This window comes from Oryctolagus cuniculus, chromosome 6, assembly GCF_964237555.1.
Source record: "Oryctolagus cuniculus chromosome 6, mOryCun1.1, whole genome shotgun sequence".
Lineage (NCBI taxonomy): Eukaryota > Metazoa > Chordata > Mammalia > Lagomorpha > Leporidae > Oryctolagus > Oryctolagus cuniculus.
In genome coordinates, this window is record NC_091437.1 from 48,842,909 (window position 1) to 48,860,650 (window position 17,742).

At 35.6% G+C, this 17,742-nt stretch overlaps 1 protein-coding gene across 4 annotated transcripts in view; it reads left to right on the forward strand.

Annotated features, from left to right (window-relative positions):
* GABRA1 (gamma-aminobutyric acid type A receptor subunit alpha1) overlaps nt 1-16,401 on the forward strand; it is a 57,249-nt gene extending 40,848 nt beyond the window's left edge. For 3 of the 4 annotated variants that reach the window (XM_070075056.1, XM_002710356.5, XM_051843326.1), the window contains 3 exons: nt 5,149-5,301; nt 11,306-11,508; nt 13,587-16,401. In XM_070075056.1, the coding sequence (XP_069931157.1) occupies nt 5,149-5,301; nt 11,306-11,508; nt 13,587-13,898 (668 nt within the window). In that variant the 3' untranslated portion in view covers nt 13,899-16,401. 4 annotated transcript variants of the gene reach the window in all.
* The last annotated feature ends 1,341 nt before the right edge of the window (nt 16,402-17,742 follow it).

A 17,742-nucleotide genomic window follows, 5' to 3' on the forward strand; every position in this document is an offset into this window, starting at 1 on the left:
TGAAACATAATTTATACAGATAGATAAAAAAGTAAATTAGCAATTAGGTACAAGAATAATGTCAGTGTCCAGAAAACAGTAAGAATGTGCTAACATGCAATGTTTATAAAACACAATGATGATTTATGGAAGGCCTCTGTATTTACCTAAGTAAGTCTGATCACCAGAAATTCAGGTTAGTTTGATGACTAGCAATGTTTCTTCTGAATGACAATTGTTAATCCTTAGAACAGATGTATAAGTGACTCTTTCCTTGACAGAGTCCTCTTTGAATGGGATGATTTTAAGATGACATTTTGAGGTCAAAATAATGAGAAAAGCATTCTGCTTATGGATGGAGTGATAGTAATGATCAGCATTCACCAAAGGATCCCAACATACCCATTAATAAAACCTGGTACACGATTTTCTGAAAAATATTTCTAATCATGCAATAAGAGTTAAAAAAAAGATTTGTTAAAAAAAAAACACAAATACAAAACAAAATGAAAACTTAAACCAAAAAAGCCTTATTGGTCATTTGGTCAACCATTCCTGTTTCAAACCAGGAGAAAGTGCCAGAGAGGCTAAGATGCTTAGAACTATAATCATATCTCCTTTTTTTCATTTTAGTAGTTTTTAGCTATCACAGTATGACCATCCTCCCCTTATTATTGTTTTTCATACATGGTTCCTTTTAAAATGGTGGCATCCACAAAAAGCATAAAGTTTAGAATACCTGAAAGAATAGGACAGGTTCATGTGGAATAAATGCTCCTTGTTGAATTACTTAATGGCTGATTGCCTGGCCTAGAGAGGGAATGCATTTTTTTTTTTTTCAGGCAGAGTGGACAGTGAGAGAGAGAGACAGAGAGAAAGGTCTTCTTTTGCCGTTGGTTCACCCTCCAATGGCCGCCGTGGCTGGCGCGCTGCAGCAGGTGCACTGCACTGATCCGATGGCAGGAGCCAGGTGCTTCTAGTCTCCCATGCGGGTGCAGGGCCCTAGCACTTGGGCCATCCTCCACTGCCTTCCCGGGCCACGGCAGAGAGCTGGCCTGGAAGAAGGGCAACCAGGACAGAATCCGGCGCCCCGACTGGGACTAGAACCCGGTGTGCCGGCGCCGCAAGGCGGAGGATTAGCCTAGTAAGCCACGGCACCAGCCTGGGAATGCACTTCTATGTCTCCGTCTTTTCCCTATAAATCTGCATAAGACTTTGATTATTTTAAAAAGTATATTCATATTCACATATATAATTTAATTTTATCCTGACAATATCTCAAGAAATGTTTAAGCCCTACTATATTACTTTAGCAAATCAAGAAACTAAAGTTGAATAAGATTTAGCAAAGTATTTACCTTCAAGTAACTAAATTTGCGAAAGCAAAGATTAGAAGCCAGGAATAAATAAAGTGTTAATGCTGCTTTGGAAAATTATATCCTTGCTTCTTTTCCTCTACTCTCCTTAATTTTGCATTATAATATATTAGAGATATTGTCACAACTAATTTACAAGCTTCCCTCAGGGCTGGATGATGTGCAAGGATATTTGAATTCCAATTCTTTCCAACTGTTGAATTAGAATTTGACATGCTCAGTGCATAAACACTTGGTGTCTAGACATACTCTTTCAATCCAATTTAGGAGACTGGGTTTTTGTCCTTATTGTTTTGTTTTTCTTTCATTTTTAAACTATTATAATAAGATTCTGATGTTCCTGCCCTTTCCTTCCCTTTTTAAAAACTTTTGTGTCAACACTTCTCAGATTTGATTTAACCTAAGAAAATGGTTCCAAAGCATTGGAAGACCTTATATGCTTTTCCTAAACTGTACAGGAAAGACTTCTTTATAAAGCAGCTATAATGCTGAATAATAGCTCTTTAGATACCTTAAAATAATACTCTTTTCAGAATCTCCACAAAACACGTCACATTGCAAACAACAGAAGATAATGGAATAGATGTACACAGTCATTTTCTGACATTATATGAAAGATGGAATTTTTTCCTTTGAACTGGTGATATTTTTCAAGTCACAAATTAAGGAATGGTTAGGAATAACAATGTGCACACCTGAGATGATGAAATGTAACATGTGCATGTCCACACAAGGTTATATTTTAGTATAACCATGGGAAAGAATTTTTCTGTACTATTTTCCCAATTTGTATTGCTTCTATTTCAAATGATTTGAAGATATTATTAAAAGTATATAGAGAAAGTAAAAATAAATTAATTGGTTAACATATGTTTATCCTTCAAAAGAGAAAAGCCTATTCATTTTTGTTTAGATTAAATGCAGTTAAGTTTCATTGTACCCATTTTCATTTGGATACTGATTACTGAGGATATACAAGGTCATGCTATATCCAAAGGACTACCCTTCTCAGTATGCTTCCATTTTGGTGGAAGGGATTTAAGCATAAAAATAACTAAAATACAGAGTATGATAGCTTTAAATAAGTGGAAAAGCTAAAATGAAAAAACAAAAGTTGAAGGAACGTAAGTGCTCAGTAAATGGCAAGTATTATTAATAATGACTGAAAATGAATGCCTGGATAATTTCCTGCTATACAGAGTGAATGTGTTTCTTCTACCAACATGCCTACCAATTCTAATGGTAAGGTGTATGATAAAAAGTAACAAAAATTTATTTTAACATGCTTATGTAGCATCATCTTAATTAGAGCCATTATTCTTTGTTCATCTTATATTATGCTTTTCCATATTTTATAGATGATGATCAGAGAGTTTGAGTTGCCCCAGGCTACCCATCAAGAAAGTAGCATATCTGGATTTTGACTCAAATTCATTTGCTGCCAAAAGCTAATGTAATTTTCTTTACAAGACATAACCTTCTGTTCCACTGAAGAACTGGTACTTGAGATGGACTCAATCTACTGATGAACAAAATATTGAGCTATAGAAGGTGTCTAGTAGAGTTTTGTAGGCCAAGATACTGAGATGTGGAAATGTGTGGAAAGATGTGCAACTGCTATGATGTAAAAAGACTTGCATTTTGGAAAAATATTCTGTATGTTAGAATACAGAATTGTAGAAAGTTATTACTGTCACACAAAAGGAAGCTGAAGTGTTTGCTTTTGGTATCTAGTGCAGAGAGACTAGAGTTTTGACAAAACATCATACAATGCTCAGGACATCCCCTTACTACAAAGAAACATCTTATCTGGAAGGTTGATAGTGCTGACATTGAAAAATTCTGATGTAGATAATGAGAATCCACTAAGGTATTTTATGTAAGAAAATGAGTGACATGATCACATGTGAAAGCTCACTCTACATTAATGTTTAAGGAAAACTGGAGTTAGGATGTGATAGAATACACACAAGACAGTTTGTAGATTCATGTAAAAAATCTACAAAAGAGATAAGTGCAGTGACCTCTTGATAAGGAGAGATAGAATGAAAGATACTGCACAGGTGAAATTGAAATCACGATAACAACTGACTCCTTCCTCTCTTTTCCCAAAGTACCATCTAATCCTTAAGGATTAAGTAATTGTAGGTTTTTACTAAACAGATGATTTTTCCTTTAATTAAGAGCATAACCAATGTGGAGAAACAGTGCTGGTATGTGATGGTCATTCTTTTGTGGGGAAAGATAATGTGAGTTTGGAATGCACTCCGAGGGGACAGTGAGAATTCAGTGTGTGGAAAACAGATATATCTCAGTATAGATCTGGAAATTCAGTTCTTTATTTTGAGAGTGAGTTTACTTACAGATACAGATTTGACAGATCACTGTACAGCGTCATACAGAGAACATTAGGAGTGAGAGTGAAATGCAAAACTCCTTGTTGGAGTAAAGGAAATAAAGACACTTGAGAACAGCAGTGCTCAAACTCATTTAATACAGGAACTTCTACGTTAATTTTGCAGAGAGCTGAAATGAAGTTCATGGTTAATATAAGTTTCATAAGAAATTTCTGATTGAAATGATAAGTGAGTTAGCAAAGAATTTGAAAAAAGAGATAAGGGAAGATGGGAGTCAAGAGGGAGCTATCTAGAAGGCAGGGATGCTTAACACTTAAAGCTCTTACCAAGGAGAACAGCTAGCATGAAAACAAAGAAAAGGGCTTTCATTGCAGAAATGAAGAAGTCCTGGATAGTTGTAGTCACATTGGAGCAGCTGAAGTCAGAGCCCATGGGCTGAGATAAAAATGGTTATAAAGAGAGAAGTTTAGAGGAGAAAGGAAGGAACAAGTTGGAGAAATACATATTCTAAATAGACTGATGCTTTCCTATCTAGAACACATCTATTTTCTCCTATCCACCCACAGGCAGCTAAGCATATATTCTGAGTGAATCAGACTGAGAAACTATAGGGTTTATAATTGAAAAAACTATAACATGAAGAAAAATAAAACCCTCCCACAATTTGGGTTGTGTGCCTGTCTTTGGACCTTAAAGGAAGTCAGAATCTGGAATACATAAAGACCATGAAGACAGCTTAACTACAGCACTGCTTCCTAACCTGCTAGGAATTGAGGCAAGCTCAAAAGCTGGTTATAAATACAGATTTCCTCGTAAATTCAAAGAATGACTTGTGAATCTATGTGGGATATGAAGAACTGCATCTTTCAAAAGCTTCCAAGATGATTCTGGGAGTCACATTTTGAGAATCAATGATTTCTAGCATACTTTCTGCATTTTGGAGTGCAGACCAAGCTAAATGACGAATGTGAAATCAGAGAGGTTCATTACGGAGGTGTTGGAATTGGAATTCAGCTGTCTTGACTACTTCAGTATCTTGCTGAATCTGTCCTGTAATAGATACATTGAGGATGTAGTCTCTTTTTGATCTATTGGTGTGGGTTACAAGATCTAGCACATTGCTTTTATGGACTTTAAAGCTGATTTGTATAAATATATGCTCAGATTTGTCTCTTAAATATATGACACACCAGGATTAGGGAGTAAGAAGATCTGTAAGGTCTGTGACACCTCAGTCTCTTCCAGAGAGCCATTCTGGAATCTGTCAAAAATGTTTCTTTTCTCTACTGAATAAAAACTTTCCTCTCCAGGAAATGGTTTTTACATAGAAAAGGGGTATGTCTAACCTTCACACTTTTGCTGCCAATAGAAAAACCTCAGAAATAACTTCTTTTCAAGGTTGAATGTTCAACTTTACTGTCTGTTTCACCTTTCAGGAGAATATGTTGTTATGACCACTCATTTCCACTTGAAGAGAAAGATTGGCTATTTTGTTATTCAAACATACCTGCCATGCATCATGACAGTTATTCTCTCCCAAGTCTCTTTCTGGCTTAACAGAGAGTCTGTACCAGCAAGAACTGTCTTTGGTAAGTGTCAATCAAGACATGCATGCAAGGGTCTGAAGGGCAAGCTATGACATTGCGCAGGATGTAAAAAGTCATTATATAGTTGAATATGGAGTTGGTACCACAGACAGTTTCAAGGAATTACCATTTCTATCATGGAATGTTCTAAAGATACTTCTTTAAATAGCAAGCTGTTTTAGTGCATATGAATATATGTAATTAATATACATTTGATTTGAAATTTGGGAATAGAAAAGTGGTTGATAGGCATAAAATGAATTGTTCCAGATTAAAAAACATGCATGGAAGCCTGCATATCTAAAGTATATATTTAGAATACATGACATTTATCATTATATTTTTTGAGGATTTTGGAAAACAGCAGCAAAACTGCCTCCTTTTTTTTTTTTTTTTTTTTTTTTTTTTTCAAAACTGCCTCCTTACATATGTAATAGCAGGGTTTTGTCCAGTAGAGAGAGCTTGTTAATTACTACATCAATATAAGGATACTTCACTTTCCTTAATATTTACACTCCTGAAGATTTACAAATATGAGGATACTTCAAATACTTCATAGAAAAATGGAGTTAAGTGGTAAATTTATTTGGTGCCAAAAAATTCTGAAATTTTTTGCATACCAGAAGTCTTCAAAAAAGTCCATGAAAACACACATTACAAAAAAAAAAAAAAACTTGCTTGGAGTTAAAAATGATTTTACACTCAAATAAACTTATCTTCTAGTTCCAAGAAATCTTTGAAGTACCCACGTATATTTTGGGCATTAAAATGTTTTAAATGGCCTAAGTGCTTCCCATTAAGACAGTCCAATGAAGAATTGTTTAAAGGGTAAATAGTTTTTTGCTAATGGGAAAACTTACCTCTTAATGTATTATTTTAGGGTGTGCATTTTGTGTAATGAGGTATTTATGACCTGGATATAATATCTCAACTGTACTTTTCAGACTGATAACAATGAAAGACCCCACTAAAATAAATGTATTGATTCACTTATTCAATTATTTTCCACCTTTATAGTCTACTACTGTTTTCTAGGCACAGAAACCATCAGTGAACCAAACATAAACCACTACGCATATGAAGGTTATGTTATGGAGCTTGATCACTCCGCCTTTTTGCTAAGATCAAGTGCATTATGAAGCCTGAAATTTGAATCATCATGATCATGATATATAATACATATTGAGTACTTTTATGCCAGGCACTGTTCTGTGCAATTACCCTACATTACCCTAATTATTCCAAATATATATACATATATATGTATATATATATATCCACACACATATATAGAGTTAATGTCTCATTTTATAAAAGTGAAAGTTAAGGAATAAAAGACTGCCACCTGCCCAAGGTCAGAAGCTGTTAGGCTATGCTTCTAGAGGAGAACCCAAGCACTTAGTTGATAACTCTTAATGATAATGCTGTCTCATCACTGTGCTATTCGGCTACAATGACAAGCCAGGGAGTTGTTGTGGACAATGTCACTTAGTTGAAAATAACAACCACATATTTACTGAGGAAAAGTACAATTATCAAGGTTCATTCTACAAATACCAACTAGGCACCTGCTGGGTTTAAGTCCCTATGCTAAAGGATAAAAGCCCTAAGAAGCTTACAATATAAACTGAGGATTATTCATGGGCAGAGATTCCTGTGGTACCATTCCTCAATAATGTGCAAGGTTATCAGTTATCTCAGAAGAAAAGTAACTCTACTACAAATGTCCATAAACTTTGAAAGTGCTCCCAAGTCGAAAACCATCAAATCTTTATTCTGACAGCAGACTAAGCACAGAGCTCGATATGATCCAGAATGATTCCAGCTGTAGAGCAAAAGTGCCTTTCATTGCAAATAAATGTTTACTTGGTACTATTGTGTCTACCAACCAGCAAAGAAACCACGAAAGAATGAAGTTGAAGAAGGTGCTCATCTCCATATGTAAATGCCATTTGAGCCCTTCACTCATTAGGAAATAAAAATTAAAAAGCAGACAGGGGCAGTTGATTTTGTGTATTTTGCTTTATTTTATTTTGGTAGACTGAGCCCAGCACTATAGTGATAAAGATTTTTTTTGTGATGACTTTTCCCCATCTCCAACAAACTCTCACTACATTGGAATTCTCTAAAGCATTTCAGAATATTTTGTAAGTGAAAAACATTGCTTTTAACATTTTCAACCATCTTGTATCTCAATCGACTCATGCCCTTTTAGTGAACATAACTATATATCTGTAAACCCAATGGTGGCAAGTGTTTCTGTGTATCAAGTTATATGTTTCTAATGTCTTGGCCTCAATACAATCACAAATATAATTTTCCTAGACCTTTAGCCTTTTAACATTTACTTAGAACACATATTTCTATTGTTTTTACTCTGAACATAGCACATTCCTCTGAGTTCTGTAGATGCCTGAGAGGATCACAGGCATTTAAAGAAACCCAAAAAAAGAAAAACAAACACATACAAATTGTACTTCCTAATTGTTTCCTAAAAGGCATCCAGAATGCAACAAAGTTGAAGTCTGTTTTATGCCTTAAAAGATCAGATTATTGGCCCTCCATGGTCTTTCTTGTTTGTTGGTAATGTTGTCATGGGAATTTGCTGCCATGCCATCATGGCAGGATCTAAGTTTTACCACCTGTGTGTCAATGACCACTCTGATTCATTTTTCTGAGTTTCAGTTGCCTGTCAAATGAGGATGCAAGGAAAGTGCAGTAGGTTAAAAGAATTAAATGAAAAAAAAAAATAAAATGAATAAATTGTCAAGCTTAGTACCTTGGGAGTTAATTGCTGTTTAATACATTTGGTTCCTTGCCCTTTCGCTAGATTGGAATTATAAAACTACATACACACACCCCTCTTTATGTTATTCTTAACTATTCTTAAATTATGGATTAATTTGAATTAAGCATGGCACTCTTGAGCCAGCATTATAACATAATGAGTCAAGCTGTCACCTGCGATGCTGGCATCCCTATGGGCACTGGTTCATATTTGGGCTGCTCCACTGCCTATCCAACTGCCTGCTTATGGCCTGGGAAAAGCAGTGGAAGTTGACTCAAGTTTGGGCCCCTGCTATCCACAAGGGAGACCCAATGAAGCTTCTGGCTCCTGGCTTCAGCCTGGCCCAGTTCTGGTCATAAAGGCCACTTGGGGAATGAACCAGTAGATGGAAGGTCTCTCTCACTCTCTCCCTCTCCCTTTCTCCATAATTGACTCTAAAATAAATGAATATACTTTAAAAAAAATACCCATTCTCAAATTACATCTGAGAACTACCTAAATAAAGTTACTTTTAGGCCGGCGCCACGGCTCAATAGGCTAATCTTCTGCCTTGCGGCGCCGGCACACCGGGTTCTAGTCCTGGTCGGGGCACCGGATTCTGTCCCAGTTGCCCCTCTTCCAGGCCAGCTCTCTGCTGTGACCCGGGAAGGCAGTGGAGGATGGCCCAAGTGCTTGGGCCCTGCACCCCATGGGAGACCAGGAGAAGCACCTGGCTCCTGCCTTCGGATCAGCGCGGTGCACCGGCCGCAGCGCGCCAGCCATGGCGGCCATTGGAGGGTGAACCAACGGCAAAAGGAAGACCTTTCTCTCTGTCTCTCTCTCTCACTATCCACTCTGCCTGTCAAAAATAAATAAATAAATAAATAAAGCTACTTTTAAAAAATAAAAGGAGTGAGATTCCCTGTAGTGGGGGATCTATCTAAAATGGCTCTAAATTTGTCAATAACAATAGTCATTAATCTTTGCCTAAATAGCTATCAGACTAAGAATTAAACACTTTATCATATAAGTGCTAATCTTATTTAATACTCATAGTAGCCCTCTAATTTGGTTATTAAAATTAATTTAGAAAGAAAAAATTTTTATGAAGCAAACAGAAGTTCAGGATTGAAAGGCAATTTTCCCATGGTCATTCAGCAATTATAAAAATGGGATTTGAAACTGGGTTACCTTGTTGCCCAAATACTGACTTTTAATTACCTTGTTATTTGCTCAAGTTCATATTGCTATATAAATTTGGGGCAGTTTTTCAGCCAATATTCCTTAAACCATTTGTTGGTTATATAATATGGATAATGGCCCAGAAATTTCTGTAATAACTCCAAAGCTCAAAATAGCTCCACTTCCTACAACTCTGATCTTGTATCAAAAATACTATTTCATAAAAAAAGTCTCACAACATTTCTTCTCAATAATTTTACTTCCCAATGTAGTAGCCTTGCAATTCATGGAAATCTAGGGAATACTGGCTGGTTTACAGCAGCTAACACATGTTAGCCATCTACCAACTTTGTGACCTTACTGAATTCCTAAAATAAACCGAAAGAAGGAATCATAAATGTGAATGTTAGATACATATGTTAGAATGACAGTTTCTTCCAGAGCAATATGCTATTTATAATATTTAAAATATTTTGTGTATTACTGCATTTAATCATCACAGTTACCATGGGAGGGATCAGTCAGAAACAGTAGTGAAAATGAAGAACTAATCATTCCTTTTACAACTAAGGTGACTGAGGTCCCCATAAAATTATTCACTTCCCTGAGGCTGAAAATACTCACTAGAAGAGATCAGGGTTGTTTCCAAAGCATGTAACCTCACCTTGCCTGACTGGATTACTGTGAATTATTTTTTCTGCATATTCAAATGAATTAATAGGAATCTTACAAGATTCTACTTCTTTACCTAGTACAATGCTTGCACATTTTAGGACAACAGACATCATAGATTTGTTAAATAGGTATAAAAAGATATATCTTCTTTTACATGCCAACTCCTATCATTATTAAACAAACTAAAAAGGACTTATTTCCAAACTGCTTTGAATGTAGATCATTCAAATGGATTTTCAGAGTAAAGAGGCAATATTAGAAGGATGAGAAAGATGGCAAACATTTGAATCAGACAAACGGTTTCAAATTTTGGTTTTGCTGCTTAGCTGTGTGATTTTAAGCAAGTTATGTAGAACTTGTTTTATATATATATATACACACATATAAACTTTAAAAATTCATGGAAAATGAAATAAAAGTCAGCTTATTTTGATGTAAAAATTTTTTGAAAATCCATGACACTTTATTCATAATACAGATTTTTCATGAATTTTTGAAGACCCCCTGTATGTTAGTTTCAAGAATTTGTTCAAGAGGGTAGCTATGAATTATGTGGCAAATTATCATGGTTAAGTTCTTTAATTGTCTGTCAATTATCAAGAAGTCATTGGCTTACTGTGTAATAGATTTGGAATGCATAGAGTATTAAATAGAGCTGAGGTTCTAGAGAGTTCTTTTGAATCAAAGTGAAAATATATGATTCCTATTTAAAGAATTGAGTACAGCGAGTAATGCATTTCCTATCCAACCAGGACAATATGTTCAAGATATGCATTAAAAGTTCACAGTCGTGGCTGGCGCCGCGGCTCACTAGGCTAATCCTCCACCTAGCGGCGCCGGCACAACGGGTTCTAGTCCCGGTCAGGGCGCCGGATTCTGTCCCGGTTGCCCCTCTTCCAGGCCAGCCCTCTGCTGTGGCCAGGGAGTGCAGTGGAGGATGGCCCAGGTGCTTGGGCCCTGCACCCCATGGGAGACCAGGAAAAGCACCTGGCTCCTGGCTCCTGCTATCGGATCGGCGCGGTGCGCGGGCCGCGGCAGCCATTGGAGGGTGAACCAACGACAAAGGAAGACCTTTCTCTCTCTCTCTCTCTCTCTCACTGTCCACTCTGCCTGTCAAAAAAAAAAAAAAAGTTCACAGTCGTATTAATGGCTCCTCAATAGCAGGGCACTTTATACTTCCAGGATATCTACTTTAACACTGTCATACCTGATCCACAAACTATATTGATGTTAAATTGAGTCTCATTCATTGCAAACCCAAACGATGTGAACTAGGAACCATATTTTGTACCTGGTAATGTTGGTTTCCCTGGTAAGGTGGGCCCCCCAATGATGAAATTTTGTATATGAACCCCTAAATTCACTTCATTTTTCTCCTTACAGGAGTAACAACTGTGCTCACAATGACAACTTTGAGTATCAGTGCCAGAAATTCCCTCCCTAAGGTGGCTTATGCAACAGCTATGGATTGGTTTATTGCAGTATGCTATGCCTTTGTATTCTCAGCTCTGATTGAGTTTGCCACAGTAAACTATTTCACCAAGAGAGGTTATGCATGGGATGGCAAAAGCGTGGTTCCGGAGAAGGTAATTGCTGTAGTATTTTCTGTGCTAGATCACTACTAAGTCTCCCCAAGCCTATGAGATGGAACATTTAGGCCTGGAGAATTAGAGGAAGGGGAGTGGTGAAGATTCTTACTTCCTTTTTCCTTCCGTCATAAATGGTAAAGTGCAAAGATAACTTTGTTATTGCTAAAAAGACAGGCAGTTGTGGTTGAGTAGAAATGCAGAATGCAAAAACATTGCTGCTTCACTGTGCTTTCCTATGGCTTCTGTGGATTTGAGAGCAGTTTAAACAAAGCGGGCATAAGGAACAAATGAACTTACTCAGATTCATTAATTACCAAGTCCATTTCAATTTTTGAAACTTGAAAATCATAGTGTTTTGATTGTTTTATGAATCTAAAAAATTTGGTCACATACTTAATACTATGACCCCTCAATTTAAATGAGTTTGCAAAAATAACAGCCCTCAATTCTCAGTGAAGTCATGGAAGCTACATTTTCTTTTTCTAAATTAGATATTTGTATGATTCAATGTGCACAGAAGAAGGGAGCCACTTTCCTAGACTTGCATCATCCAACAGATATATAGTGTCAGCCACAAATGTGAACCATATATGTAATTTTGAATTTTCTAGTTCCATTTAAAAAGTATAAGCAGGAATGGGCATTTGGTGCAGAGATTTAGACACTGTGCGGGAAGCCCACAACCTGTATCAGAGTGCCTGTTCAAGTCCCGGCTGCTCAACTTGTGAACCAGATTCCTGTTAATGCATACCCTGGGAAGGAGGAGTTGACTGCTTAAGTACTTGGGTCTCTGCCACCCTTGAGGAGACCCCAGCCTGGTTCAGATCTGGCTGTTCGGGGTATATGAGCAGTGTGCCAGTGGATAGAAGTTCTTTCTCTATTTATCTTTATATCTCTTTGCGTTTCAAATAAATGAAAATCAAACAATACTTTTGTAAATAGTATAAATAAGTAAAATTAACCTTAATAATATGATTTAACATGGCTGTAGAACATGTAACACATATGAGACATTATAAACATTACATTATGTTCTATTTTTCCATACTAAATCTTCAAAATCCTTTGTGTGTTTTATATTTATTGTACATCTGAAATCAGACTAGCCATGTTTGAAATGCTCAATATTCTCATATGGTTAACAGGAATTGTACAGGACCAGAGAGCTGCAACCAATAATCCACTTCACTTCTACCTGTATAAGAGAAACCCTAGGAAATGCTGCAATTGTTGATCATTGCACAGACTACACTGTTGAGCAGCTAAAAACTGCTCAAGATAAGATTTCAGGAAACCCTGAATAATATTTAGTATTTTCCCCACTTTATAGAACTGTTTTATTGTTGGCATTATTATTCACATTATCTTTGCAGCTTTGTTTGTATATTATTTATTATAAAGCAATATAGCTTTGTTATTTGCCCATTTGAAACACTAAGAGAAATGGCAAATAATAATTGACTCAGCAATTATTATTATTTCAAAATTATTATTTCAAAACAAGCCACCCCAAAACTTAGTGGCCTCAAAAAACGGTTACTTGTTCATGAATCTGCATTTGGAGCCTGGTGGTCCTTCTGCTAACCTGACCTGGGTTCACTCACATGTTTAGTTTATCAGAGGTTCCAGAAAGACTGGAGGATTCATGATGGCCTCTCTTACATGTGTGAGGCTTGCTGCTGCTGTCAGGCTGCTCACAGCATGTGCTGTCTTGTCCGTTGATATTCAGATCCAGGCTTCTTCACATAGTACTGGTATATTTCCAGAAACGGAGGGCTGAAGCTGAAAGTCTCTTGAAGCTGGGATGCTAGGCATCACTCTGCCTAAGTCACAAGTCCATTCTAGATTAATTGAAGGGGGGAGGGGGAATAAACTCTAGCTCTTAATGACAAAGTCTGCAAAAACAATGTCTGCATTTTCAATCGATCCCAATTAAGATAGTTGTTAACCTTATATCTTAGATTTTTGAATAAAACACAGGGTGGAGTTTCAAAGTAAGGGTCACTTTGCTCAGCAACTTAAAAATTTGATTCTCATAGTTAACTAAATAACGTGTTTTGTCTTCCCTTCTACAGCCAAAGAAAGTGAAGGATCCTCTCATTAAGAAAAACAACACTTATGCTCCGACAGCAACCAGCTACACCCCTAATTTGGCCAGGGGTGACCCCGGCTTAGCCACCATTGCTAAAAGTGCAACCATAGAACCAAAAGAAGTCAAGCCCGAAACAAAACCACCAGAACCCAAGAAAACCTTTAACAGTGTCAGCAAAATTGATCGACTGTCAAGGATAGCCTTCCCACTGCTATTTGGAATCTTTAACTTAGTCTATTGGGCTACATATTTAAACAGAGAGCCTCAGCTAAAAGCCCCCACACCACACCAATAGTTCGACTTAGTTATGTTCTGTTGTTTAGCCCTCTGCACTGGGAGTTGCTTCCTATTCTCAATGCAGTAATTCCCGTCTGCTTTATTGCCTCTGTCTTAAAGAATTTGAAGGTTTCCTTATTTCCATAATTCATATAAGAACAAGAGACCCCTGTCTGGCAGTCCAGAGCAGAGCAGCATATACAGCTTGGAGACAGGATTCTGAGAGAGGAAACGAGAGAGCAAAATCATGTCAGAAGGAGACAGAACAAGAGAGGAAAGGGGATGCAAGAAGGTCCAAAGATAGGAGGAAAAGTAGAAGAGAAACAAAAGAACCCCTAGGTCATTTGTAGATGTATATTTCCAAATATTCTTAAAGAATATTGTATATGTCAAAATATTTTTATGTGAAGATGTTTAAAGAATAAACTATAAAAGTTTAAAGAAGAAAAATTTTTAAAGAAATCTATTGCACAAACTATGATGTGCTTACATTTTTGTTATTTTATTGACATATAGCTTTAATGTTTTGTTTCCAAAGATAACAATACCCAATTTTTTCCTCTCCTTAAAACCCCAAATGCATTATTTTTAATTAAATGCTATTTTAAAATTCATGGAAATCCCATAGGTAAAGGTGCAGTTGCTCGCAAAAGAGCATATTTAACCAAGTGGAGAAAAATGCTTTCAACAGGCTACTTCACTATCTGAGTTTTCACTGCTAAATTCAATGAAGAATCATTTTGACAAAGTGTACACTCAATAGAAGCTAATAAATAAATAAAATAATTTAAAGGTATTCTGTTTTCCACTCTATTCTCAGCACATTGGCCCAATAATCACCTGATTATCAAAGTAAAGGAATTTTTAGAGGGGCAAAAATATTTTGCAAGCTCTAGAATAGTTGAATGTATTCTTTTGTATAGCTACACTTAAAGTTTTAGATTGAAATTTATGACTAGAGAACAAAAATAGAATATACAAATTATAAATGTAAATATTTAGCATGAGATTGTACATTTTTTACTTTTCTAAAAAATTCTGTTATTAAAATATTGTGTAGAAATCACCACTCTCAGCTGTTTGAATGCTGTTAAATTCTATGGAAATACATTTAGAGCCTACATTTAAGAACAGAATAGCCTGCAGGAATCAGACTGAACTTAAACCATATGGGTATGAAGTCCCCTTATGCAGAAAAAGTTTATCATTTCAAATGGTTGTCTGGTGTACAGTAGTAGATCAGTTGTTATCTGCTCAAGTTCTGCCACACCACATTTCCCTATTTTAGGCTATTGTAATATAGAAAGCAAATGGGAACTAGAAAATCAACTGTATATTATTGCTATATTTGCTGATACCAACTATTTCAATAAGTGTTGTACCATATGTAGCATTAAATATAAAATACATGAAAGGATGTACAGGAAATAGCTTTTATTGAATAATATTATTACATTTCATTTATACTGTAGCAATATATTTGTAGGTATACTATGTAAGGGCTTTAAATACAAAAGGTTCATTAATATTCCCTAAAAAATTCTAGTCTGTTCATTACTGCCCAGATGTTTTAGAGATAAATATTTATGCAGAAGGTATTTTTGAAGTCTCCTTTTGTTTGATAGAGTTTCACAGATACTTCAATTTAGCGTTCAGAATCCACAGGTCATGGTCTGAACACATTTAGAATACTACAACATAAACTTGTTAGCATAATTGCCAAATAAGACAGTTGGGATCCATATTCACATTTTGAGCAACGCTTTTCTTAAAAAGCTACTATCCAATGATAAAGGAAAATACATCGTTTGTGTTTTCCTAAAGCATCATTTTCTTTCGCAATGTACCTCATTATTTGCTTTTGTCCTGCCTGACTTCATGAGCTAGGCCAAAAAAAGGCTGAACCAAGGGTGTTTCATCCTGTGGTACCATGTGTAGATATTATGTATAGGAAATAAAATAAATTATGGCTCTGATTTCTGTGTTTCTGTTTATCTTGTTATTTTCCGGCGTTAACCTAATGTGTTTATTGAGAGCATTTTATCCCCCGGACTCCTCATGGATAACTTTTGGTCTGTATTTTGCTCATTAGATGTGACTATCTCTTATTAGTCTGCTTTCTGCTATGCAATGACTGCATTTCTATCATTTCTTAGTTTGTTAGTATTTGTGGAAAATATTCTATTATATAAATTGATTGCACAGTTTATCAAAGACAGAATTATTCTATGTAGCTTTTCTACAGTGCTTTGCTAAACCATGTAACAGTAGTTAAGTCTTCCTTCAAAATAAAGATACACTCTTATAGAGGACAGTTCCTGTTTACTCCCAGGAAAATTTTTTAAGATGACATTGAATGTTTATTGCACTTAGTGCAGTGAAGTGGCAATAAAACCTAACATGAGTCAAGGTTGTTTATGGCCGATGCATGTATTGCTTTACGGAGTTTAGCAAAAGCTCTTAATTTTATGTCATACTGTATTCTATTATAACAATAAAGCTAATGTTATTCAATAATAAAATGGAATACTTGACTCTCTTTTCATATTACTAAAAATACCCTCTGATACTTTGTTTTAATACATTTCCAGGTTAGGAACATTTATATGTATCAAGTACTAGCAAGAAAGAAGGCCACTCGGAAGATTTTTGAAGCTGTATTGTTAATATGCTCCTAAACCATGACTTTTAAAGAATGACTTAAAACCACATCATTTTTTAATCTGAGGTATCTGATATTACAAGTGGCACTTCAAAATTCAGGAAACATAAATAGAAAAGAATCAAGATGTTGAAGTAATAATACAGTATGTTCATATCTGTTGTTAGTACAGGAAATTTGTTTTCTCATCTATCCCAGAGAGGTTAATTTAAATGTTTGGAGAGTGGAGTCTGAGCATTGTAGATTAAAAAATTCTCTAGGTAACTGAATATCTAGCCAAGGTTGACAACCATTCCCATAAATTATTAATATTTAGAATTTCTGTTAAATTCCTTGGCATTTTATTAGCAAATAGATCAAACTAAAAAATTATAATCACTTGAAACACAATAGAAAAATGATTTCATTGATAAGTATACAGACTATATCATGTGAGGCAAACCGTTCCTGTGGTAGATGGAGGCCATGCCAAAACAAAGTAAACTGTATTTTAATAAATAAAACACATAGCTTGTTTTTAAAAAGTTCAAACTTAGATAAAAGATATATTTCATTAAATGTGTTTATTCAATCCAAATAATGCAACTCAGTTCATAATAATTAAGATACAGAATAAACCCAAATGTCCATCAACTTAAGACTAAATAAAGAAATTATGGGCTATGTACGCCATGGAATAGTACACAGTGATTTAAAAAAAAGGAAATTCTGTCATTGGCAACACAATTATTATTATACTATTATAAATTATTACAAAGTTATTATATTATTATAACAACATTATACTTAGTAAAATAAGCCAGTACCCAAAGGACAAATACCATACATTCTCCCTGATCTGTGATAATTAATAGTGTACCTGAAAGGTAATCTATAGAAGTAAAATTGACTCTTTGAGAAACAATGACTTTGAACAGCCCTTAAATAAAACTGTCCATGTACTCTAGCATAAACATGTCGTTCATTCATTTCCAGGATTTCCTAAAAAGGAGATATCCAACTAAATTCTTATCAAGGCTTACTATATAATTATCAAAGCAGTCATGTAAAAGAAAGATCTTCATGTTACTTACTGCTGATTATCTATTTGAAGTTTACTGTACCAGTTAGTTACAACCTTCTGCTGGGGTTTTCTATCCATCTCTTATGGACAATATGAAAACACCTAGCTTGATCATATTATATTCATAACTCAGACAAA